This window comes from Carassius auratus, unplaced genomic scaffold, assembly GCF_003368295.1.
Source record: "Carassius auratus strain Wakin unplaced genomic scaffold, ASM336829v1 scaf_tig00028204, whole genome shotgun sequence".
In the NCBI taxonomy this organism is placed as follows: Eukaryota; Metazoa; Chordata; class Actinopteri; order Cypriniformes; family Cyprinidae; genus Carassius; species Carassius auratus.
The window spans coordinates 55,001-82,500 of NW_020525666.1; the positions used below are offsets into that span (position 1 = coordinate 55,001).

General features: G+C 40.8%; 1 protein-coding gene across 1 annotated transcript in view; it reads left to right on the top strand.

Moving 5' to 3' along the window:
• Positions 1-27,500, top strand: part of LOC113079475 (protein kinase C-binding protein NELL2-like) — an 84,302-nt gene that overhangs the window by 4,911 nt on the left and 51,891 nt on the right. The window contains exons 3-8 of the mRNA XM_026251736.1: positions 4,581-4,731; positions 11,610-11,783; positions 12,738-12,834; positions 16,319-16,391; positions 16,488-16,570; positions 27,464-27,500. The exon at positions 27,464-27,500 is cut by the window's right edge and continues 92 nt beyond it. Of these exons, the coding sequence (XP_026107521.1) occupies positions 4,581-4,731; positions 11,610-11,783; positions 12,738-12,834; positions 16,319-16,391; positions 16,488-16,570; positions 27,464-27,500 (615 nt within the window). The remainder of the gene's footprint in view (positions 1-4,580; positions 4,732-11,609; positions 11,784-12,737; positions 12,835-16,318; positions 16,392-16,487; positions 16,571-27,463) is intronic.

Consider the following 27,500-nt stretch of genomic DNA (forward strand, 5'->3'; position numbering starts at 1 on the left):
TGTTGAAGTTTTATGAATTAAATTAATTGGATGTGCTTTTCTGGTTATTCAAATTTAACATTAAAATTGGAATAAAAAAATAAATTGAGAACATTTTGGGAATAAAACATATTTCATGGGAAACAATTTTTGTCACAACAAATGAGAAAACTCAAAGGTAAAATCTACAAATTGCCAAAATAAAAGTTTTTTTTTTAACTTGACAAAATTATTACGGAATTACATAAAATGTTTTAATTAATCATTAGAAAAACCCTCTGCTCTGGAGCACTTTATTTAATAAATAATTAAACAAACAAATAACTGCAATGTTCTGTTGTAAAGGAATTGTTCTATTTTCTTTATTTTGCATTACAAAACTTAAAAAAGCTATTTGTGAATTCAATTAATTATGCACGATTTTAATTATTAAAATTAATTTAACAATTAAAATTGGAATCAGACAGAAAACACAAAATCTGGTAAAAAACGAAATGGATTACAATTAGGGGTGGGACGGTTCTGTGACCGTGACTCTAAAGCCGTGATACAAACCGAAATCAGCCCTAATTACGATCCATAATGTGAGATGAGCAGGATATTCACCGAGAGACGATCTGATGTTATCCATGGAACTGATGAAAGCAACAGAAGCGGATTCAGAGTATCAACTGTTCCTCAGATGTTTCTCCCAAAGTTCTAAAAACAGACACAACTGAGTCAACAGTCACATTCACAATAGCTCAGTTCTGCAGAATCATTCCAGAGAATCAAACCACCAGCGATCCTGTGAGTGAACTTTAGTCCCGAGACTCCTGTGAATCTTTCCCAGCTCTGAAACCTGTTCTTCAGAGTCTCTGAGCGAGAGCGTCCCGGAGGAACTGAAGGTGTGCTTGACGAGCGCTGGGATTCGATCCTGTGACAGCGGTGACAGAAGGATGCTCAGACTTCATGATTAATGGATTCCACGCTGAACTCTTGAACTAGAGACCAGTTACCAAAATTCACTCGCCCAAGATCAGATCAAGACGAATTTCAGGAATACCTGCCCAGAAATAAAAATGACTCCCCTGAGGTTGATCCAAACGCAGCAGTGAGATCGACACACATCACATCTGGACTAATGTTGAGACGGGACGGGTGAGATCTGAGTGTCTTTGATCAGCTTTTCATGAGACACGAACACTCTATTTACCTGCTTTATATATCACAGTAATTATCGTGAATTATTCATCCGTGCACAGAATGAAAAAAATATTATTATATAATTATTATAGAAACGTTATAAAATTTACTACACTAATCTTCCATTCAGTTTGCGTAATGAGATGCTTTGACTGTTGATCTCATTATTACAATCAAAAAGATAATAAGAAACAAATATGTGGTGGCAGCAGGATTATCATCGTTAACTAAACTTGAATGATGATAATGTCTGAAATAAAATAAGATAGAAAAACACAAGTATTTCAGCTAGTTGCCAAGGCAACATTTCTCATTTAGTTTAATTTCTTGTGTTAATTTTTTATAAAAAATATATTAAAGCTACATAGAAATATAAAAAACTAAAGACTAAGAAAACTGATAAAACTTACACTAAAATTACTGAATAGTAATTGAAAAAAACTGAAAATATAACTCTAAATATATTATGTGTACAGTATGTATTTATGAATGCTATAATAGTACAGAAATTATGCTAAAATAACACTGCTTTAAATATTCATTAAGCATGGTTTTTTACATAATTAAATGTGACTTGATTGTCTGAAACCAGGTATTTTAACAAAAAAAAAAAAAAATTTATAAAAGCTTAGCTTAAGCTACAAGGAAAAATACAAAAGTCTCACTGTCCAGTTACAACTTAAAACAGAATAAAAACTCAAAATACTGTATAAAAAGTCATACTGCTTCATGTGACCAGATTAAGTGTTTTGGGGATTTAGACGCCTATATAGGCTACTCCAGTCCTACAGAGGGAGTTTGTTGCAGGCTAACTTCCTGTACGTAGTTTTCCAATAGGAAGTAGATAAAAGCAGAGTGGATTAATCGTTTTGGTCAGCGTGCATTATGTGCGAGCTGAAAAGTTATTTATAGCAGAAGTTTATCTTCGTGTCAGGTGCAGCTTGTTAAAAGTGGGACGAGTAACTGGTCTGCGCATCGCTGTTGTCCTCAATCAAAAGCAGGGACGCGGCGAGTCGGAAGAGCGAGAGCTTTTCATTCATACGGGCGAATTGCTGTCGTAGCTGTAAACAGGAACGCTTTTTGGGGATTAAACCGGATGCCGAGGAGTCGGGTGGAGCACCAGTAATTAATACAACTAGGAGCGGGGATCCCAAGTGCAAGAAACTGAGTGCTTCGGGGTGTAATTGCCGCTCTCCCCTATGATAAATTGGAGAATTATATTGTACCTCCAAAGTGTATTGTACATTTTGTTTGTTTTGTTTGTTGTCTTCTTTACTTTCCTGAAGGGGTGTTGTTTTATGAATGGTTTGGCAAACAGTATCATAACATTGTGTAACACTTACCCAAGGCTAACCCTAGCATAGATTTGGGGTGGTTTCACATGTATTATTCAGGTTGAGCTTGCCGTGTACAGGGTTTCCATATTGGGGGTGCTGTGGGAACTAAGATTGCGGTATTTGAGACACTGTGTGGTAGTGAGGTTCTGCTGTTGGTCATTTGTGTGCCTATGGACAGTATTATTTGCCAACCTTCCATATTTTAACTATATCATTTGTGATAATAAAGTAAGATGTTATTTTTTTGTATACCAGCCTCTGTCTTCCTTTGAATCATTTAATATACCTGTTAAAGGGAACTAGGTAATGCTGATAAATAAAATTTCCATAATGTTACATATATACTGTATATAAGATATAAGGACACCTTTCTATGATGTGTTTGTCAGTTTTGGAGCCGGACAGTTGTGGCTCTGGTTTAGATGGACATGAGAGTCCGGATCTCTGCTGTGAGCGTGTTACAGATCCTCTGTGTCTCCTGATCGATCGGGATGAGCTGTTTCCATGGAGACGCTTGGGTCCAGATCTTGGGTCCAGAAGCTTCCTGGAGCGGGAGGCACGGTCCTGCTGGGAACCACTAAAACCATCAAACCATCATCATCATCTTCATCATCCTGCAGCTCGTCATGTTCTCATCTCAGGATGACTTCAGAGCTTCACATAAACATTAGCTTCACTATATAGTCCTTATCTTAATATATATATATTTCATCACATTATCATAAATTATATATATATATATATATATATATATATATATATATATATATATTAGTTAATATAGTTAATTATAAACATTAAAATTATGTATTTATGGAAATGTATTACATGCAAAAAAGTTTTAACATAAATCTAATGATGTAAATACATATAAGAATATAAAGTAAAAAAACAACAAAAAAAAAAATATATATATATATATATATATGAATTAATTTGTTTATTAATGAAACATTGTCCAAAATTATTGGCGAAATGTATATGTAACTAAAAATAATGTTATAATTAATTATAAAAATTATAATCATATATTTATTCAAACGTATTGTATGCGATTATATAATGTGTATAAACATGTAAATACATGTAAATATATAACGTAACATATGTAAATATATTTTTAAATATATTATACTATTTTGTACATTTCCTATTTATTTGTTTGTTTGTCAAATGGGTTTAAACAATGATTGACTGAAAATCCCTGAAAGCTCCTTCCATGAGGGACAGAATGTGAGAGGTGCAGTCCAGTTCTGAACTCAAAACAAGACAGTGACTAATTAAAAGAGCAGACTGAAGCCGGGGCTGGTTATTGGCTGGCACAGCTGTTGATTGGTCTTCTCTCAGTCGCTGGAGGATGATATAGGGTTTTTTTCTTTTTGGAGATGCCCGCGTGTCTTCATTACTGTGTCACTGGCTCCTACACAGATGGGATCTCGCTTCTGAGAGAAAGAGCTGATCATTTATTGATGCCTCCATTAGACAGCAGCAGATGCACCTGTTTGAGAGGAGGAGGAGGAGGAAGAGGAAGAGTAAGAGGTAGAGGAGGAGGAAGAAGAGGAGGAGGAGGAGGAAGAGAAAGAGGATGAGGAAGAGGAGGAGGAAGAAGAGGAAGAGGAGGAGGAAGAGGAAGAGGAAGAGGAAGAAGATGAGGAAGAGGAGGACGAGGAGAAAGACATATTCTTTTGCATGATGTAGTTCATCCACATTCAACTCACAAATACAGTCATTTCTACAGGACGTGAAGGAAGCATTTCCATACTTTACTGCTTTACCATAATTGCATCTCTGAGAGTTTTCAGTTGTTGTTTTCTCTCTAAAACCTCTCTAAAACCAGACCAGCTCACTCACGTGTCCAGCATTGAAGACTGGTTTAGTTTTACTCAGACGTGTTAGTTGAAGATTAACTGCTCATTGCACTCAACTCAAATGTTGAATTTTCCCCATGCTTTCATATGGAAATGAATTCTGATGGTGAACATGCTGTGGTTTATCTCTACTGTACCTTCAGCGGGAGACACGAGTGGAGCGTGATCGTCCTGTGATTGTGTGAAATGTTAACTGATTCCCTCTCTGCAGACTCGTCCCGGAGCGTGAAGGTCCCAGACGCCGCCGCGGGCCGCATGCTGCAGAGACTGAGAGGAAAGAGTGAGTTCACCATCACACTCACACTCAGACAGGAGAAACTCAACTCTGGAGTCATACTGTCCATTCATCACGGAGAACAGAGGTGAGGACACACACACACACACGTACACACACAGAGAGAGACACACACACACACGCACGCACAGAGAGAGACACACACACACACACGCACAGAGAGAGAGACACACACACACACGCACAGAGAGAGAGACTCACACACACACACACGCACACAGAGAGAGACACACACACACACACACGCACAGAGAGAGAGACTCACACACGCACGCACAGAGAGAGAGACACACACACACACGCACACAGAGAGAGACACACACACACACGCACACAGAGAGAGACACACACACACGCATACGCACAGAGAGAGAGACACACGCACACAGAGAGAGACACACACATACACACGCACAGAGAGAGAGACACACACACACACACACGCACAGAGAGAGAGACACACACACTCACACACACACACACGCACACAGAGAGAGACACACACACGCACAGAGAGAGAGAGACACACACACACACGCACAGAGAGAGAGACACACACACTCACACACACACACACACACGCACGCACACACACTCACTCACACAGAGAGAGACACACACACACACACACACACTCACACACACACAGAGACACACGCTAACACGCACACTCATACACACTCACGCACTCACACACACACACACAGACACACACGCACGTACGCACGCTCACTCACACACACACACACAGACACACACTCACACACGCACGCACGCTCACACACACACACACACACGCACTCACACACGCACTCACATACTCACAAACACACACACACACACACACACACACACATAAACACACATAAACACACACACACATAAACACACACACACACACACACACACACACACACACATAAACACACACACAGTTCTGCGCAACAAATAAAGTTTATCTACATCTACATCAATCTAACTATATGGTTCCGTTAAGTGTTCAGCCACCGATGTACTATACAATTAAATGAATACAAAATAACATTATTTAATATTAATATAATCAATATTAAAATGAATAATAATGAATAATATTAAATAATTATAAAATAAAATGAATAATAATTTTTTCTCCTCTAGTGTTGTTCTGCTCTGACACTTGTATTGTTTTTCTCTGTTGGATTAATGACTTCTGCTTCTGTTATTCTTGCTTTGACACATTCAGCATGTTCAGTACTGGACGACCGTCTGCTCACTCACACCTGTGATGCTGTAGCTGAAGCAGTAGTTTAGTCACGGTGAAGTTCACACTGTTGAAGCGTGCACTCTCTGAACAGACTGCAGTATGATGGAGAGTATGATTGACCGGCGAGCCTCGATGGATTCTGCTTCCAGAGCGTGTTGTTTTCCCGTCTCTGTTCAGCTCATCATTAACTGTTTCCCTGCACTGTGTCCATATCTGCGGCTCCCCGAAGACTGATTAGGAGTTTTTCCTCTCCGAGTCGAGTCAGCAGAAATAAAACATTCTCTCCAGGAAACTGTTCAAACACAGACGACTCCTTTATCGTGCAAATAAGTTTGCAAAAACTTCATATAAAGTTGCTTTCTGTTAGAAAAACTGCTGCACAGGGAATTCAGGCTGTATCAGAAATGGATGTTTCCTATTGTGATGGCCAGTGACTGGCTAAAAATAGCCTTTTTTTTAGGAAGATAGATTTATTTGATAGATAGATGGATAGAAGGAAGGAAGGATAGATGGATGAAAGGACAGACGAAGAGATGGATGGAAGGAAGGAAGGAAGGATGGATGAAAGGACAGACAAGGAGATGGATAGATGGAAGGAAGGAAGGATAAACGGATGGATGAAAGGACAGACGAAGAGATGGATGGATAGATAAATGGATGAAAGGAAGAAAGGATAAACGGATGGATGAAAGGACAGACGAAGAGATGGATGGATAGATAGATGGATGAAAGGAAGGAAGGATAGATGGATGAAAGGACAGACAAAGAGATGGATGGATAGATGTATGGAAGGATGGATAAATGGACAGAAGGACAAAAAGATGGATTGAATGGAAGGATGATGGATAGATCGGTAGATAGATTAATGAATGGATGGACAGACTTACATATAGATGGATGGATGAATGGATGGATAGAAGGATGATGGATAGATGTGTAAATAGATTGATGGATGGAAGGACAGACAGACAGACAGATATATAGATAGATAGATAGATAGATAGATAGATAGATAGATAGATAGATAGATAGATAGATAGATAGATAGATAGATAGATAGATTCAAATTCACACTAATGAATTGAAAATTGGAATCCAGTTCTGGGGAAGTCTCGCTCTTTTCTGTTAATTATGTAAGTCCTTGTGTGTAATTTTACATCATCTTTGTGACATCATTGCATTATTAAACAATACTTGTTTTTGCTTTTTTTTTCTTGGCAGAAAATGGCTCTTGTCATCAATTTGGATTAGATATATCAGTTCTGTTGGCCAGCGGCTCAAGCGTTTTCTGTGTTTAAGACTCCTGTATTTAAAAAGAACAGCGATGATATTTGCTTCGGTGTAGACAACAGCACCACGCCGCGCCGGCAGAACTACAGCGGCCGTGTCCTTACTGTAATTGTGCTCGTTCAACTGTGTTTATTGAAGCCAGCCCATAATAGAAGTCTTGTAAAAGATGTTAACTACACTGTACGGCGGGTCGATGAAGCAGGGGGCTCTGACATTGGGCTGCTATTGATATTCTCTTTCTCTGCAGCTGGATCGGCGCTGTCTAGAAGTGCACAACAAGAGGAGAAGAACTCATCAGGTCCCTGTTAGTAGATAAATCAAACCTGCGTATCTGGAATTGGCTTCTCTCCAATAATGCTCTCCAGCATGGTGATTTTTTGTGAGGAGGAGGAAATATAAATTGTTAGTCTGCGCAGACAGGCGGACTGATGACTTTTTGGCATCTTTCCCCATTAACGCTTCCCCCTTCAAGTAAATCTCAATAGAGACGAGCGGCATGGAGGAATTACAATATGAAGAAAGCTTTAGCTCGTCTGTATCCGCTGGTGTTTTCTGTGCCTCAGTCCTCAGAAACCATGTTTGAGCTTCAGCGATGGGTGTGTAGTCTGTGATGAGAAAGACTGAGTACTGCAATATACCACACCATATAAGATCATAAATACATCTCAATATATTGCATGCACAAACAAACATGCAGCAAAAGAGCCGTCAAAGACAAGCTGTCAATCTGACTGCAATGAAGTGTCTTCTGCTCACCAAGGATGCATTTATTTGATCAAAAATATATGAAAAATTATTAAATATTATTACAATTTAAATCATCTGTTTTCTGTGTGAATCTGTGTTAAAGTGTAATGTATTTCTGTGATGCTCCGCTGTATTTTCAGCATCATTCCTCCAGTCTTCAGTGTCACATGATCTTCAGAAATCAGAATAATATGATGATTTACTGCTCAAGAAACATTTCTGATTATTATCAATGTTGAACACAGTTGTGCTGATCAATATTTTTGTGGACACTTTCATACTTTTTTTTTCCTTCAAGATACACAGATTAATATGAATATGAAACATGAACATGAATATTTGATGAATTTAATGCATCCTTGCTCAATAAAGTTTTATTTTATTTTAACTCAAACTTTTGAATGGTAGTGTATCAATCAATCAATCAATCACCTTTATTTATATAGTGCTTTAAACAAAATACATTGCGCCAAAGCACTGAACAACATTCATTAGGAAAACAGTGTCTCAATAATGCAAAATGATAGTTAAAGGCAGTTCATCATTGAATTCAGTTATGTCATCTCTGTTCAGTTGAAATAGTGTCTGTTTTAATTTGCAATCAAGTCAATGATATCGCTGTAGATGAAGTGACCCCAACTAAGCAAGCCAGAGGCGACAGCGGCAAGGAACCGAAACTCCATCGGTGACAGAATGGAGAAAAAAACCTTGGGAGAAACCAGGCTCAGTTGGGGGGCCAGTTCTCCTCTGACCAGACGGAACCAGTAGTTCAATTCCAGGCTGCAGCAAAGTCAGATTGTGCAGAAGAATCATCTGTTTCCTGTGGTCTTGTCCTGGTGCTCCTCTGAGACAAGGTCTTTACAGGGGATCTGTATCTGGGGCTCTAGTTGTCCTGGTCTCCGCTGTCTTTCAGGGATGTAGAGGTCCTTTCTAGGTGCTGATCCACCATCTGGTCTGGATACGTACTGGATCCGGGTGACTGCAGTGACCCTCTGATCTGGACACAGACTGGATCTGGTGGCCACGGTGACCTCGGAACAAGAGAGAAACAGACAAATATTAGCGTAGATGCCATTCTTCTAATGATGTACAAAGTACGGTGTTATGTGAAGTGTTCCGGTTCCAGTTTACCTAATTAATGCAGCCTAAAAATCCTTTAACGGATTTGGATATTAAAAGCATATTAGTATGTTATGTGTATGCCAGGTTAAAGAGATGGGTCTTTAATCTAGATTTAAACTGCAAGAGTGTGTCTGCCTCCCGAACAATGTTAGGTAGGTTATTCCAGAGTTTAGGAGCCAAATAGGAAAAGGATCTGCCGCCCGCAGTTGATTTTGATATTCTAGGTATTATCAAATTGCCTGAGTTTTGAGAACGTAGCGGACGTAGAGGAGTATAATGTAAAAGGAGCTCATTCAAATACTGAGGTGCTAAACCATTCAGGGCTTTATAAGTAATAAGCAATATTTTAAAATCTATACGATGTTTGATAGGGAGCCAGTGCAGTGTGGACAGGACCGGGCTAATATGGTCATACTTCCTGGTTTCTAGTAAGAACTCTTGCTGCTGCATTTTGGACTAGCTGTAGTTTGTTTACCAAGCGTGCAGAACAACCACCCAATAAAGCATTACAATAGTCTAACCTTGAAGTCATAAATGCATGGATTAACATTTCTGCATTTGACATTGAGAGCATAGGCCGTAATTTAGATATATTTTTGAGATGGAAAAATGCAGTTTTACAAATGCTAGAAACGTGGCTTTCTAAGGAAAGATTGCGATCAAGTAGCACACCTAGGTTCCTAACTGATGACGAAGAATTGACAGAGCAACCATCAAGTCTTAGACAGTGTTCTAGGTTATTACAAGTAGAGTTTTTAGGCCCTATGATTAACACCTCTGTTTTTTCTGAATTTAGCAGTAAGAAATTACTCGTCATCCAATTTTTTATATCGACTATGCATTCCATTAGTTTTTCAAATTGGTGTGTTTCACCGGGCCGCGAAGAAATATAGAGCTGCGTATCATCAGCATAACAGTGAAAGCTAACACCATGTTTCCTGATGATATCTCCCAAGGGTAACATATAAAGCGTGAAGAGTAGCGGCCCTAGAACTGAGCCTTGAGGTACTCCATACTGCACTTGTGATCGATATGATACATCTTCATTCACTGCTACGAACTGATGGCGGTCAGATAAGTACGATTTAAACCATGCTAATGCACTTCCACTGATGCCAACAAAGTGTTCAAGTCTATGCAAAAGAATGTTGTGGTCAATTGTGTCAAAAGCAGCACTAAGATCCAATAAAACTAATAGAGAGATACACCCACGATCAGATGATAAGAGCAGATCATTTGTAACTCTAAGGAGAGCAGTTTCAGTACTATGATACGGTCTAAATCCTGACTGGAAATCCTCACATATACCATTTTTCTCTAAGAAGGAATATAATTGTGAGGATACCACCTTTTCTAGTATCTTGGACAGAAAAGGGAGATTCGAGATTGGTCTATAATTAACAAGTTCTCTGGGGTCAAGTTGTGGCTTTTTTATGAGAGGCTTAATAACAGCCAGTTTGAAGGTTTTGGGGACATATCCTAATGACAATGAGGAATTAATAATAGTCAGAAGATGGTGTCCACAGTTTTATTCAAATTACGGAAAAATTACATTAAAAATATATTCATATGCTAAACTGTTCTTTTAAACTGTAATATTATTTCACAATATTAGGGATTTTACTGTATTTTGATACAATAAATGCACACAGCCTTGGTGAGACTTCTATCAGAAACATAAAAAAATTACTGCTTTTGGATTACTGCTTAATGGCCTATTACCATAAATATTAATTGTGAATGCAATTAGCATAGTTTTGAATAGAAATCATGAAGTGCAGAAATGCAGAGCAGAGTGTATTTAAATGCAGAACAGTCTGATGTAAAAAAGGCCAATAGGGTATGAGCTTTTGGTCATATCCTGAACACTATACTATGTTTTTGTTTAATATTAGCAAAACCATGGGTGTGGCAGACTCCCCAGGTGTCAAAACAAAAGCACAGTCTCACTATGAGGACTCATGCACAGTGGTCAGAAAATGTGATGGTCAGCATGTGATGCGATTCTCCTGGGATATTATTATGGAGGATGTTCGGAAAAAGTTAGATAGATGCATTTCAGGTGGTCAGAGACAAACACGAAGCCCTCCTGCAGGTGATGTGCCCCAGGGGTGTGTGTTCAGTCCACTTTATTTGCGGATGCTGCAACACAGCTCTTTTTGTTTGCAGATCCTGCTGTGTCCTCTGCTGTCAGTGACATGTTTAGTGAGAACAAATGATCACCTAGAGCATATTCTGAGTGGTGCTTGTCTGTGCAACACTCAATGATGTGAAGTGGTGGGGGGTTGCTGGGGGGTTTTGAGTAGGACAGTAACCACACATCTCCCCTGTGCTGTAGTAATTCTGGTTATGATCGTTTTGTTCCAGGTCAAATTGACACAAACTGGATTCAATACAATTCACCAAAAATCATACTATTTAACTGTTTTTTAAACCTTTTTTTTTTTACATTTTAAAATGTATTATTACTCTCACTGAACTGCTAATGGTTACAAGTAAAATGACCTCACGACTGATATAATATTGAGTGATTTCTACAGGCTGCTGGAGCTGGAGAGCAGTGGACAGAAGAGCGAAGTGCGTCTTCATTACCAGAGCGAAGGCCAGCGGACGCACACAGAGATCTTCCCCTACACGCTCGCCGACAGCCAATGGCACAGAGTCTCCGTCTCCATCAGCGCTTCACATGTGGTGCTCTATGTCGACTGCAACAAGTATGTTCAATTACAGGAGAATATCATCAAATACTGCAAAACCTCTTCTTAATGTGTTCCAGTACCAACATCACTGAAACCAGATAAATGTGCTGAGAAGCTACTCATAAGAATGAAAGATGAATCTACAGTGTGTTTTGTCCTACTGTACTGGCAGATTATTTTGATATAAACTTATTAAAATCTACCAGTGCAGTACAACAAAATAGACACAACAACACGTCAAAATTATTTTAGCATTTTTTGATATTTGAACTTGGAAAAAAGATAAAAATGTATTTATTATTATCTTTACTCAGTATTTTTTGTCTTTTTTCTCCAATACAAATATGTAAAAAATCTTAAATCATGATACATTTACTTGAAGTGCAAAATAACTTATTTTAAGATATTAAGTTGTTGTTTTCTGAAAAATTTATATAAAAAAGAAGACTTAATATGAAAACAAAAATTTGATAATTTTACTTTTTATCTCAAAATTGAGTCTTTTTCCTGCTAATTCTGAGCTTATTTCATGCAGTTCTTACATTCTATTTCACAACACTTTATTATTCACAATATTTACTTCATATTTCACAATTCTTACTTTACATCTGAATATTTTTACTTTATATTTCCCAATTCTGACTTAATAAATTGCAATTTTTACTTCATATCTTGCAATTCTTACTTTATATATCAGAATTTTTACTGTATATTCATTTTTTTCATTATGTTTTAGAATTCTTTAATTCTCGTAATTTTTACTTTATAATTCACAATTCTCACTTTTTATTTCACAATTCCTACTGTACATAATTTTTTTTCCTTTATTTTTCACATTTAAAATGCATTAATATTACTAATAATGTAACTTTTCCAAATAGAAACAGTGTGTTCAGTAGCATATTGCTGTGGTGTTGAATCTGTAGATTTAGCTGATATTTTTTGTGGAATTGGGGCGTTTCTCTTCAGGATCTATGAGCGAGTGGTTGCAGTTCCTCTGATGGAGATCCCAGAAGACACGTCGTTCTGGGTCGGACAGAGAAACAGCGCTCATGGATTATTCAAGGTGTTTCATCTTCACCCCACACAAGAATCATGAATCAGCACAGATGCACATCCTAACACACTTCTCTTACAGTTTCTCAGCTGTGCACACAGACCCCAGATCAGCTCATCCCACAATGCACTGCACTTACTTTCATTTTGCAGAGACCAATGGATCCGTGTTATCGGCTGTCAGCTTTCCAGATTTCCAATAAGATCAAACTGAGAAAAAAAAAAGAGAAAAAAAGGCAAAATAACATTTTATACATTTTACAGATGCTGTTATCTTACAGTAAATGACAGGATTATTATATTTGACTAAAATCACAAACATTTTCATTACATGAAATAAAATGAAATTTGACTCAAATACAATAATATATATATATATATAAAATAATAAAATATAAGAATGTAATTCACAGCCAGGATTTTTACTGTTAAATAAAACTAAAATCATAAACATTTTTATTATTGAAAAAAATATATTGTACCATAAAAAAAAAAATTTTTTTTAAATTTTTATAGATTAGCTTGAACCCTATACCTTGTAATGCAAATAAAAAATAATATTAATATTAATATAAATCAGCTACTATACAGACACAATGAACTAATAAAATAACAAAAAAAAAAATGACTCTAACTTCAACTAAAATGATAGTTTAAACAGAAAAAAAAGATCTAACATAAAATAATGAAAATTATTATACTATATCTGTGATACTAAAATAACACCGACTTCAGCTGGTGCCAAAACAAAATGTCAAATTTTTAATTTAGTTTAAACTAAAATTAAATTGTATAACAATTTGGACATAAAAAACTAATAAAAAATAAACTATATTCGTATCTTGATACTAAACACTGAAATAAGCATGCGACATATGACAAAAAATGCATTATGCAGTAAATTAGTCATGCACAAGTGTACATTTACAAAATAACAGTATAATGATTTTTATCTGTGTATAATACGGTAGTATTGATATTTGCATGATGTTTCACACGATATTTGTCGGTAGTATGCAGCAAACTTCTGTTTATTGTGTGTGTGTGTGTGTGTGTGTGTGCGTGCGTGTGTGTGTGTGTGTGTGTGTGTGTGTGTGTGTGTGTGTGTGTCAGAGAGCCTCTTTAAGATTTGAAGAGTCTGTTCAGGTTGTTAAATTTCTCCAGAGTTAATTGGTGATGATGGAAGTCTGGAGGTCGTTTGCGGTTCTTGACGAGATTTCTCAGCCTGCCTCCTGCTTCGGTCTCCACGGAGACGCTGATTAGTGCAGAGATGTAGAAGAAAGCACATGTTTCTGTCCTTCATTTGCTCGTATAAAATCACAGATATCTGCCGTCCGGGACGTCGTTGAAAAGTCATTGGCTTTCATCTTCTACCAATTTATTTTTCCTGCAGGCATCAAATGTAATAGTCGGCTGTTTGCACTTACTATAATATACTGATGAACAGTTTGAGACGGCATCATTACCATTCAATCAAACGTGATTTCACACTTGCTGCAAGAATTAAATAAGCACAATCTCATTCGTTTTCATATATATATACATATTATATGTTTTTTTTTTTAAGGTGAAATATTATTCAAATTTAAAACAGCTGTTTGAATATATTGTAAAATGCTGAATTGTCAGCATCATTACTCCAGTCTTCAGTGTTGGAAACACAGTGTTGTGCTGCACAATATTTCTGTGGTAAATTACCACTCAAAAAATAATCAAAGGACGTATTGAATTGATCAAAAGTGACAGTAAAGTCATTTGAAGGTTTTTTTTTACTTTCTGTTAATCAAAGAATCCTGAAAAAAATACAATATATAGCTATTACAAAAAGGAAAACAATGCAATACAATTATTATAATTAATTAAACATAATTGGAAAAGGCACAATGTGTCACCATTAAAAATTCTAGTAAACAAAAGAAGTGATTTAATGGTTGAAAATTAAATGTGAAAATAAAATTAGCTGTTGAGAAATTCAAAACAAAATAAGAAAGAATGAAAAACACTGACACCTCTGGAACAATAAATAAAAAAATCAGTTAAATTAATTCTAATCAATAAAAACAATATTACTCTTTTTTTTTTGCTTCATATTCTGCATAATATTTTATTTTTCAGGATGCACAGATGAATAGAAAGTTCAAAAGAACAGCGTTTATTTAAAAAATATATATATATATTGTAACATTATGAATATATTTACTGCCACTTTTGAGCAATATAACACATCCTTGATGAATTAAACTAATAATTTCTTGAAAAAAGAATACTTTATTATTATTTTTCATGTTTGAACAGACTGAATAGAGATGTATTGATGGCTTGTTAGCTGTTAAAGCAGATGTGTGTTTCTGTCCTTCATCTGCATGTGCAGAATCACAGATATCTCTCGTTTCCTCTGGCTTTCATCTTTCCCTGCAGGCATTAAATATAACAGTCGTTCGTTTGCACTCAGAAATATTGATGTACGGTTTGAGACGGAGCTGATCAAAGACGTCATTACCGTTCGATTACCCATCATTCCACACTTGTTGACCATTCGATTGCCTCTCATTTAACCAATCGTTGATGCGTGCGTGCGTGTGTGTGTGAGAAACTAAATTACATCCCGAGTTGCTATAAATTCAGAGCTTTCACCTCTATTTCCGTCTCATTGCTGTGAAGAATCCGGAGAAACCTGCGTCGGCTTTTTAATTTATGGTTGGGAAATTGAAGAGGCAAGACGATTTCAAAAACAATTTCTCATAAGTCACGGGTCTCGACTCCTGCGAGGGCCAAAAGAAACGCTTTCTGGCGCCCAGAGATGGGCCCGGTTACCATGACGACCGATGGAGGCCAATCAAATTAAGGCACATACGAAACAAATTCAATCTGTATCTGCTTGATTTGCTCATCAGAGTGGGACAGAGCACATCATGTGCTCCCCGTGACCCGTGTTATGTCCAATCACAGAGACACGGCCTTAGATTCATCTCTACAAAAATACAGTAAAAACAGTGAAATATTATTCTGATGTAATCATCTGTTTTCTGTGTGAATCTGTGTTAAAGTGTAATTTATTTCTGTGATGTGCTGCTGTATTTTCAGATTTATTTTTCAGATTTTCAGATTTTAGTTACGTTTTTGAGTTCGATTCGACACAGAGACAAAAATCTCTAAATAAAGCCACAAATTGAAGCTAAGAGAAAAGCAACATGTCTTGACAGATACAAATCTAGAGAAAAGGCCACGCTCATCTGCATCCTTCGTTTCGCTCTCTTATTCTTCCCCACAAATAAAAGCACCCTTGAACATCAATTTGAGATTTTACCCATGATGCTCACTGCTGGAGACAGCATACAGGGACATCTCAGCGCACATATTTTGATGAGAATAACATACCGTTCGTTCATTAGAGCCACACAAAGAGCCATGAATGCATGTGTTTGAATGTACTGAATATTTCAGCTCTGATCTAACTGTGCTTCTGAATCACTTCTGTGTGTGTTTTGATGCAGGGAGTGATGCAAGACGTTCAGATCCTTGTAATGCCTCAGGGATACATCACACAATGCCCCGACCTCAACCGCAGTACGTGCCGCTAATTACTTTATTTGTGATTGCCAAATCGTACATATGCAATGGTTTATTAATGGCATAAATTATTAATTGACGTGTCTTTCTTAGCCTGTCCAACCTGCAATGACTTCCATGGACTCGTGCAGAAGATCATGGAGCTCCAGGACATCTTGGCCAAAACATCCAGCAAGGTGATGCTTTATATCTGTGCAACACAACACCAGTGTTGTGCTAGTTACTAAGAAATAGCAACTAGTTACAGTTACTAGTTACTTAATTCAAAAAGTAACTCAATTACTTTGTTGATCACTTACACCAAAAAGAAATGCATTACTGCTAAAAGTAACTTTTTAGTTACTGTTTTAAAGAACTTTCTTTAATGTTCTCAGTAATGCGCTTTTATGCGTTATGGTCTATACAAACACAAAGTAAAACAGAAAGTAATTTTTAAACACTATTTTGATTAAGTCAGACCAGCACAAACTGAATATTGTATATCACAAGGATTTCTGAAATAAATAACAAAACACCTGAATAATATATTCAGAATCAAAAACTAAAGTGGCTTCTGCATCATAAAAGCTGTTGTGTCGAGCCCTTAAAAATGTTCCTTTCACAGCTATCAACAATGGACAACATAACACAAAACATTTTGAAATAAATAAATGAAAGCAATCTGAATTATTCAGAATCAATTTCAAGAAACATAAATACATACATATATATATAAATGCTGTTTAAAAATGAAATCTATGCTATCATGCTAAGGAGCTGACTGAAAGCCGCACTGCCGCACATACTTGAATAAACGGAAACAGGCCACAGTGCGTCTTCGTGTTTACAGAGGTTGGCATCCACCAATCCTACAATGCGTCGCTGCTGCAAACAGGTTAGGCTGCACTTCAGTCAAAATTAATTATTTTTTTAAAAAGTAACGGACAATGCACCATATGGTAACGGTAACGGAGTGAATTTATTTAAAATGTAATGTGTTACAGTATTAGTTACTGTCAAAAGTAACTGTTACAGTAATGCGTTACTAATAATGCGTTACTACCCAACACTGGACAACACTCTTAGAAAAAAGGGTTCATTGGGGTTCTATATAGAACCATAGGGTTCTTTGCTCAACTCCAAAGAAACTTTTATGCTAAAAAGGTTCTATAATAACAAGAAAGAACCCTTTTGGCACAAAGGTTCTTTAGGCTATTATTCATTCATATATTACATTATTCTGCAACATTTTGTATTTGTAATTAAATTATTGTTTGTAGTAACTCAATATCACATTTGAATCATGCTGATTTTTGGAGAAAAACTGAAATGGCACTCTTCGTGTGATATTTATTAACTACATAAAATGATATAAATATGTACATTTTCTAACCCCCATATCTTGAATTTTGTGATCATTCACACGCATTCATAAATGCATTTGAATACACCGAATAATGCAGTGAAAGAACGCACTCAAAATGCACATGCGTCACGCGCACTAGTATGACTTCATCATGTAACTTTACATTAGCCTAGATGCGTGCACTTTTTAGGTACGATTTGTTTAGTTTTTGAATATACCTGATACTGTTAAAAGGCACATAATTCAAACAAAAAATACGAGTTCACATATCACACCTAAACACGTGTGGAAAACGTAATTAGAACTAGCTACTAAATTAGTTAAAAAGGCCTATCCATATACAGCTCTGATTCGCGAACCCCAAACTGACTCAAATGATTCGCGAACCTGCTTTGAACTCCCGAACTAACTCAAATGATTCGCGATCCCCAAACTGAATCAATTGATTCGCGATCCCGCTCCGAGCTCCCGAACGGACTCAAATGATTCGCGATCCCCAAACTGAATCAATTGATTCGCGATCCCGCTCTGAGCTCCCGAACCGACTCAAATGATTCGCGCTCCGAACTCCCGAACTGACTCAAATGATTCGCGCTCCGAACTCCCAAACTGACTCAAATGATTCGCGATCCTCAAACTGACTCTAATGATTCGCGATCCCGCTCTGAGCTCCCGAACTTACTCAAATGATTCACGGTCCGAACTCCCGAACTAACTCAAATGATTCGCGATCCCCAAACTGAATCAATTGATTCGCGATCCCGCTCCGAGCTCCCGAACGGACTCAAATGATTCGCGATCCTCAAACTGACTCTAATGATTCGCGATCCCGCTCTGAGCTCCCGAACGGACTCAAATGATTCGCGCTCCGAACTCCCGAACTGACTCAAATGATTCGCGCTCCGAACTCCCAAACTGACTCAAATGATTCGCGATCCTCAAACTGACTCTAATGATTCGCGATCCCGCTCTGAGCTCCCGAACTTACTCAAATGATTCACGGTCCGAACTCCCGAACTGACTCAAATGATTCGCGATCCTCAAATTGACTCTAATGATTCGCGATCCCGCTCCGAGCTCCCGAACGGACTCAAATGATTCGCGCTACGAACTCCCGAACTGACTCAAATGATTCGCGATCCCCAAACTGAATCAATTGATTCGCGATCCCGCTCCGAGCTCCCGAACGGACTCAAATGATTCGCGCTCCGAACTCCCGAACTGACTCAAATGATTCGCGATCCTCAAACTGACTCTAATGATTCGCGATCCCGCTCCGAACTCCCAAACTGACTCAAATGAATCGCGCTCTGAACTCCCAAACTGACTCAAATGAATCACGCTCTGAACTCCCGGAGTTAATTTATTTAAAAAGTAATGCGTTACAGTATTAGTTACTGTCAAAAGTAACTGTGTTACAGTAACGCATTACTAATAACGCGTTACTGCCCAACACTGGACAACACTCTTAGAAAAAAGGGTTCATTGGGGTTCTATATTGAACCATAGAGTTCTTTACTCAACTCCAAAGAACCTTTTATGCTAAAAAGATTCTATAATGACAAGAAAGAACCCTTTCGGCACAAAGGTTCTTTAGGCCATTATTCATTCATATATTACATGATTCTATTAAAAAGTAATGCGTTACAGTATTAGTTACTGTCAAAAGTAACTGCATTAGTGCCCAACACTGGACAACACTCAGAGTTTAATAATTAGCTATATTTCATCTACTGAAGAGTCACACAACCAAGGAATTTAATTGGTTCTGACAGCATTTAAGCATAAAATGTTAATTCTGTCTTCATTAAGTCATGTCTCTCCAAAGCTGTGTGCTGTTATTGTGGAACCAAAAAGGATAATTTCTAAAGAATCTCCATCAGAGTCATTAAAAATAACTCGATTACTGTGCAATTTATGCTTCAAGCACTGATGGCCATAGAGAGGTCAGAGTACTGTACTGTACCTTTAAATAAACGAAATATACTGTAAAAAAAATGGCCTAGAAACAATTTGAACTCCAAACTTCACAAGTATTCAAAAAGAAAAGGCAAGTAAACTAAATGTTAAAGAAGAAACACTGAAACTGTGTTATTTTAGTATGATTGATACTAATATAACTTTTACAAAAACAGTATAGACACAAACACACACACACACTGTCACAGTGTCTGGTCTGTGTATCCCTGGGTGTCCACTAGAGGTCTCACTTCCCTTATCGTCACTGTTCATTGTATTCAGCTGTTTGCACTTACATCGTTTGCACCTGTCTATAAATACCTGGTTTGTTTCTGTCTTTGTTACGGAGTCCTTGTTTAATGTCGATGTTTCCTGCTATCCGTAGTCTGACCCTTGTAGTGTACTCTTGTCTGTTTTCTCGTTTTGTTTGCCACCGAGCGGGAGAGAAGCAATCGATTTGAGGGAACCCGCCTGGTCGTGTTTCGCGGGACCAGGGGAGGTCGCCGAGGAGGAGGTGGGCGAGAGGAAGCTCAGCATCGCTCTCCACCATGGCCCCCTTCGACTCGGGGCCCACGTGGGAGGGACCAGAGCTGCCGTCTCACCAGGGCAGAAGAGGAAAGCCAGTGACACTGCCCATGATGGCCGCAGGTCCAGCGCCACAGCACAAGATGGCTGCCAACCCAGCGCCGCTGCGGTGCATGGCCACCAACCCCGCACCACGAGGCAAGGTGGAGGTCAGCTTCACCCCACAGTGCAAGATGGCTGCCAGCTCAGCACCAACGCCCAAGATGGCCGCTGATACCTTTCTCGATTACTTCGAGAAGCTATCAAGGATCCTAGAAATTCCCAGGACGGTTCACGTCATGGCTGCTGAGCCAGCACCTCAGCACAAGATGGCCGCCAACCCAACGCCACAGCACAAGATGGCTGCCAACCCAACACCACAGCACAAGATGGCCGCCAGCCCAGCGCCACAGCACAGAATGGCTGCCAGCCCAACGCCACAGCACAAGATGGCCGCCAGTCCAGCGCCACAGCACAAGATGGCCGCCAGCCCAGCGCCACAGCACAGAATGGCCGCCAGCCCAGCGCCACAGCACAAGATGGCTGCCAGCCCAACGCCACAGCACAAGATGGCCGCCAGTCCAGCGCCACAGCACAAGATGGCCGCCAGCCCAGCGCCACAGCACAAGATGGCCACCAGCTTAGAGTCACAGCACAAGATGGCCAACTCAACGTCTGAGTCGCTAGTCAAGGTGCCACCGACTCGCCCTCGTAGAGGGCGGAGGACGAGGAGACAGGCTTCTACCGTTCCTCTAAGCCTGGAGAACGTTCCCGAGTGGGCCGCTGCCATCCAGGAGGACGTTCCCGAGCGGACCGCTGTCGTCCCCGAGGCGGTGCCCGAGGTGGTGCCCGATGCTGTTCAGAAGGTCGAGGCGGGAGTAAAATGAAAGCAATCTGAATTATACAGAATCAATTTCGAGAAACATACATACATACAAATATATATATATAAATGCTGTTTAAAAATGAAATCTATGCTATCATGCTAAGGAGCTGACTGAAAGCCGCACTGCCGCACATACTTGAATAAACGGAAACAGGCCACAGTGCGTCTTCGTGTTTACAGAGGTTGGCATCCACCAATCCTACAATGCGTCGCTGCTGCAAACAGGTTAGGCTGCACTTCAGTCAAAATTAATTATTTTTTTAAAAAGTAACGGACAATGCACCATATGGTAACGGTAACGGAGTTAATTTATTTAAAATGTAATGTGTTACAGTATTAGTTACTGTCAAAAGTAACTGTTACAGTAATGCGTTACTAATAATGCGTTACTACCCAACACTGGACAACACTCTTAGAAAAAAGGGTTCATTGGGGTTCTATATAGAACCATAGGGTTCTTTGCTCAACTCCAAAGAAACTTTTATGCTAAAAAGGTTCTATAATAACAAGAAAGAACCCTTTTGGCACAAAGGTTCTTTAGGCTATTATTCATTCATATATTACATTATTCTGCAACATTTTGTATTTGTAATTAAATTATTGTTTGTAGTAACTCAATATCACATTTGAATCATGCTGATTTTTGGAGAAAAACTGAAATGGCACTCTTCGTGTGATATTTATTAACTACATAAAATGATATAAATATGTACATTTTCTAACCCCCATATCTTGAATTTTGTGATCATTCACACGCATTCATAAATGCATTTGAATACACCGAATAATGCAGTGAAAGAACGCACTCAAAATGCACATGCGTCACGCGCACTAGTATGACTTCATCATGTAACTTTACATTAGCCTAGATGCGTGCACTTTTTAGGTACGATTTGTTTAGTTTTTGAATATACCTGATACTGTTAAAAGGCACATAATTCAAACAAAAAATACGAGTTCACATATCACACCTAAACACGTGTGGAAAACGTAATTAGAACTAGCTACTAAATTAGTTAAAAAGGCCTATCCATATACAGCTCTGATTCGCGAACCCCAAACTGACTCAAATGATTCGCGAACCTGCTTTGAACTCCCGAACTAACTCAAATGATTCGCGATCCCCAAACTGAATCAATTGATTCGCGATCCCGCTCCGAGCTCCCGAACGGACTCAAATGATTCGCGATCCCCAAACTGAATCAATTGATTCGCGATCCCGCTCTGAGCTCCCGAACCGACTCAAATGATTCGCGCTCCGAACTCCCGAACTGACTCAAATGATTCGCGCTCCGAACTCCCAAACTGACTCAAATGATTCGCGATCCTCAAACTGACTCTAATGATTCGCGATCCCGCTCTGAGCTCCCGAACTTACTCAAATGATTCACGGTCCGAACTCCCGAACTAACTCAAATGATTCGCGATCCCCAAACTGAATCAATTGATTCGCGATCCCGCTCCGAGCTCCCGAACGGACTCAAATGATTCGCGATCCTCAAACTGACTCTAATGATTCGCGATCCCGCTCTGAGCTCCCGAACGGACTCAAATGATTCGCGCTCCGAACTCCCGAACTGACTCAAATGATTCGCGCTCCGAACTCCCAAACTGACTCAAATGATTCGCGATCCTCAAACTGACTCTAATGATTCGCGATCCCGCTCTGAGCTCCCGAACTTACTCAAATGATTCACGGTCCGAACTCCCGAACTGACTCAAATGATTCGCGATCCTCAAATTGACTCTAATGATTCGCGATCCCGCTCCGAGCTCCCGAACGGACTCAAATGATTCGCGCTACGAACTCCCGAACTGACTCAAATGATTCGCGATCCCCAAACTGAATCAATTGATTCGCGATCCCGCTCCGAGCTCCCGAACGGACTCAAATGATTCGCGCTCCGAACTCCCGAACTGACTCAAATGATTCGCGATCCTCAAACTGACTCTAATGATTCGCGATCCCGCTCCGAACTCCCAAACTGACTCAAATGAATCGCGCTCTGAACTCCCAAACTGACTCAAATGAATCACGCTCTGAACTCCCGGAGTTAATTTATTTAAAAAGTAATGCGTTACAGTATTAGTTACTGTCAAAAGTAACTGTGTTACAGTAACGCATTACTAATAACGCGTTACTGCCCAACACTGGACAACACTCTTAGAAAAAAGGGTTCATTGGGGTTCTATATTGAACCATAGAGTTCTTTACTCAACTCCAAAGAACCTTTTATGCTAAAAAGATTCTATAATGACAAGAAAGAACCCTTTCGGCACAAAGGTTCTTTAGGCCATTATTCATTCATATATTACATGATTCTATTAAAAAGTAATGCGTTACAGTATTAGTTACTGTCAAAAGTAACTGCATTAGTGCCCAACACTGGACAACACTCAGAGTTTAATAATTAGCTATATTTCATCTACTGAAGAGTCACACAACCAAGGAATTTAATTGGTTCTGACAGCATTTAAGCATAAAATGTTAATTCTGTCTTCATTAAGTCATGTCTCTCCAAAGCTGTGTGCTGTTATTGTGGAACCAAAAAGGATAATTTCTAAAGAATCTCCATCAGAGTCATTAAAAATAACTCGATTACTGTGCAATTTATGCTTCAAGCACTGATGGCCATAGAGAGGTCAGAGTACTGTACTGTACCTTTAAATAAACGAAATATACTGTAAAAAAAATGGCCTAGAAACAATTTGAACTCCAAACTTCACAAGTATTCAAAAAGAAAAGGCAAGTAAACTAAATGTTAAAGAAGAAACACTGAAACTGTGTTATTTTAGTATGATTGATACTAATATAACTTTTACAAAAACAGTATAGACACAAACACACACACACACTGTCACAGTGTCTGGTCTGTGTATCCCTGGGTGTCCACTAGAGGTCTCACTTCCCTTATCGTCACTGTTCATTGTATTCAGCTGTTTGCACTTACATCGTTTGCACCTGTCTATAAATACCTGGTTTGTTTCTGTCTTTGTTACGGAGTCCTTGTTTAATGTCGATGTTTCCTGCTATCCGTAGTCTGACCCTTGTAGTGTACTCTTGTCTGTTTTCTCGTTTTGTTTGCCACCGAGCGGGAGAGAAGCAATCGATTTGAGGGAACCCGCCTGGTCGTGTTTCGCGGGACCAGGGGAGGTCGCCGAGGAGGAGGTGGGCGAGAGGAAGCTCAGCATCGCTCTCCACCATGGCCCCCCTTCGACTCGGGGCCCACGTGGGAGGGACCAGAGCTGCCGTCTCACCAGGGCAGAAGAGGAAAGCCAGTGACACTGCCCATGATGGCCGCAGGTCCAGCGCCACAGCACAAGATGGCTGCCAACCCAGCGCCGCTGCGGTGCATGGCCACCAACCCCGCACCACGAGGCAAGGTGGAGGTCAGCTTCACCCCACAGTGCAAGATGGCTGCCAGCTCAGCACCAACGCCCAAGATGGCCGCTGATACCTTTCTCGATTACTTCGAGAAGCTATCAAGGATCCTAGAAATTCCCAGGACGGTTCACGTCATGGCTGCTGAGCCAGCACCTCAGCACAAGATGGCCGCCAACCCAACGCCACAGCACAAGATGGCTGCCAACCCAACACCACAGCACAAGATGGCCGCCAGCCCAGCGCCACAGCACAGAATGGCTGCCAGCCCAACGCCACAGCACAAGATGGCCGCCAGTCCAGCGCCACAGCACAAGATGGCCGCCAGCCCAGCGCCACAGCACAGAATGGCCGCCAGCCCAGCGCCACAGCACAAGATGGCTGCCAGCCCAACGCCACAGCACAAGATGGCCGCCAGTCCAGCGCCACAGCACAAGATGGCCGCCAGCCCAGCGCCACAGCACAAGATGGCCACCAGCTTAGAGTCACAGCACAAGATGGCCAACTCAACGTCTGAGTCGCTAGTCAAGGTGCCACCGACTCGCCCTCGTAGAGGGCGGAGGACGAGGAGACAGGCTTCTACCGTTCCTCTAAGCCTGGAGAACGTTCCCGAGTGGGCCGCTGCCATCCAGGAGGACGTTCCCGAGCGGACCGCTGTCGTCCCCGAGGCGGTGCCCGAGGTGGTGCCCGATGCTGTTCAGAAGGTCGAGGCGGTGCTCGATGCTGTTCCGGAGGCCGAGGTGGTGCCCAATGCTGAGGCGGTGCCCGATGCTGCTCCAGGGGCCGAGGCGGTGCCCGATGCTGAGGCGGTGCCCGATGCTGTTCCAGAGGTCAAGGCGGTGGCCGATGCTGTTCCAGAGACCGAGGTGGTGCCCGATGCCGAGGCGGTGCCCGATGCTGTTCCTGAGATTGAGGCGGTGCCCGATGCTATTCCAGAGGCCGAGGTGGTGCCCGAGGCTGTTCCGGAGGCCGAGGTGGTGCCCGATGCCGAGGCGGTGCCCGATGCTGTTCCGGAGGCCGAGGTGGTGCCCGATGCCGAGGCGGTGCCCGAAGCTGTTCCGGAGGCCGATGCTGTGCCCGAGGCCACTCCCGATGCCGTGGCCGAGGTGGTGCCTGAGGCTGTTTCAGAGGCCGAGGTGGTGCCCGATACCGAGGCGGTGCCCGATGCTGTTCCTGAGATCGAGGCGGTGCCCGATGCTGTTCCGGAGGCCGAGGTGGTGCCCGATGCCGAGGCGGTGACCGATGCCGTTCTGGAGGCTGAGGAAGTGCCCGATGCTGTTCCAGATGCCGAGACGGTGCCCGATGCCGTGACTGAGGCGGTGCCCGAGACCGTTCCAGAGGCAGTGCCCGAAGCCGAGGCACCTCAGGTCTCCACAGACAGTTCAGAATCAAGGCAGGTTCCGGTGGACTCTCCGGAGTTGAGTCAGGTTCCGGTGGACTCTCCGGAGTCGATTCAGGTTCCGGTGGACTCTCCGGAGTCGATTCAGGTTCCGGTGGACTCTCAGGAGTCGATTCAGGTTCCGGTGGACTCTCCGGAGTCGAGTCAGGTTCCCGTGAACTCTCAGGAGTCGAGTCATGTTCCGAGGACGTGGTGGTCATCCGCTCCGCCCTGGGGGACTCTGGCGGCGACCACAAGGACGTGGTGGTCATCCGCTCCGCCCTGGGGGACTCTGGCGGTGACCACAAGGACGTGGTGGTCTTCTGCCTCGCCCTGGGGGGCTTCCGCCCTGACCACACAGTTGTGGTGGTCTTCCGCTCCGCCCTGGAGGGCTCTGGCTTTGACCACACGGCTGTGGTGGTCCTCTGCTCCGCCCTGGTGGGCGCCTCAACATGCCCTTCTTGGACTTCTGTTTTGTGTTCTTGGTTTCTGTCTGTTCCCCTCAGTTAGTCTGGCCCTCCATCCCTTCTCCTGAACCTCCTCCTGTCCTCCTCCCTCCTGGTCTTTTTGGTTTGTTTTTGTGTGTCTGAGGAGCATCTGGTAGCTGCTCCTTAGAGGGGGGTTATGTCACAGTGTCTGGTCTGTGTATCCCTGGGTGTCCACTAGAGGTCTCACTTCCCTTATCGTCACTGTTCATTGTATTCAGCTGTTTGCACTTACATCGTTTGCACCTGTCAATAAATACCTGGTTTGTTTCTGTCTTTGTTACGGAGTCCTTGTTTAATGTCGATGTTTCCTGCTATCCGTAGTCTGACCCTTGTAGTGCACTCTTGTCTGTTTTCTTGTTTGTTTGGATATACTGGTTTTGACCCTGCCTGGACTGTTTACCCCTTTGGATTTGCCCTTAAATAAACTGCATACCTGCATTTGGATCTCTCCTTGTTTTCTGAATCGCCGTACGTGACACACACACATATATCATGTTTATAAAATATATGTAGAAGTAGTTTTATTTTTATATTTCTATTTAAATTCAAAATTTTAGTCATTTTACTCTGGTTTTGACACTTTTATAATTTAATTTTTTTTATTTTACATTGTACCTTTAATATAAAAGAGGCATTTCAAATATATGTATATATTTATTCAGAAATATGTTGTGTATATGGGTAATTCTTACTGCAGAATGTAATGTACTCTAAAAACTACAATTACAGCAGTTGACGTGAATCTCGTTCCAACCTTTCTAAACTCAAATTCTGTCTCATTTAAAACTAAGGTTCAGGAATGGAATCTAGAATTAAAAGGTTTGTTGGTTTGACAGATGAGTCCGAGCCCAGTTTCTCTGAACATCTGGCTTGTGTCTGTGCTGTGTATTTATGACTTGTTTATGGTGTTGTAATAACTCACAAAAACTGAAGAGGAAGAGCTCTTCTGCTCAAGCGTGTCGGAGTAACACCGTGGTATATATGGTGAATAATCAATCAGCTGCAGGAGTTTCCTGGTCTGTTTTCTGTCAGAGAGTGAGATTAGTCTGCTCTCTCTCTCTCTGCAGCTGTCTCTGGCCGAGGAGAAGATGAAGGGTCTGGACT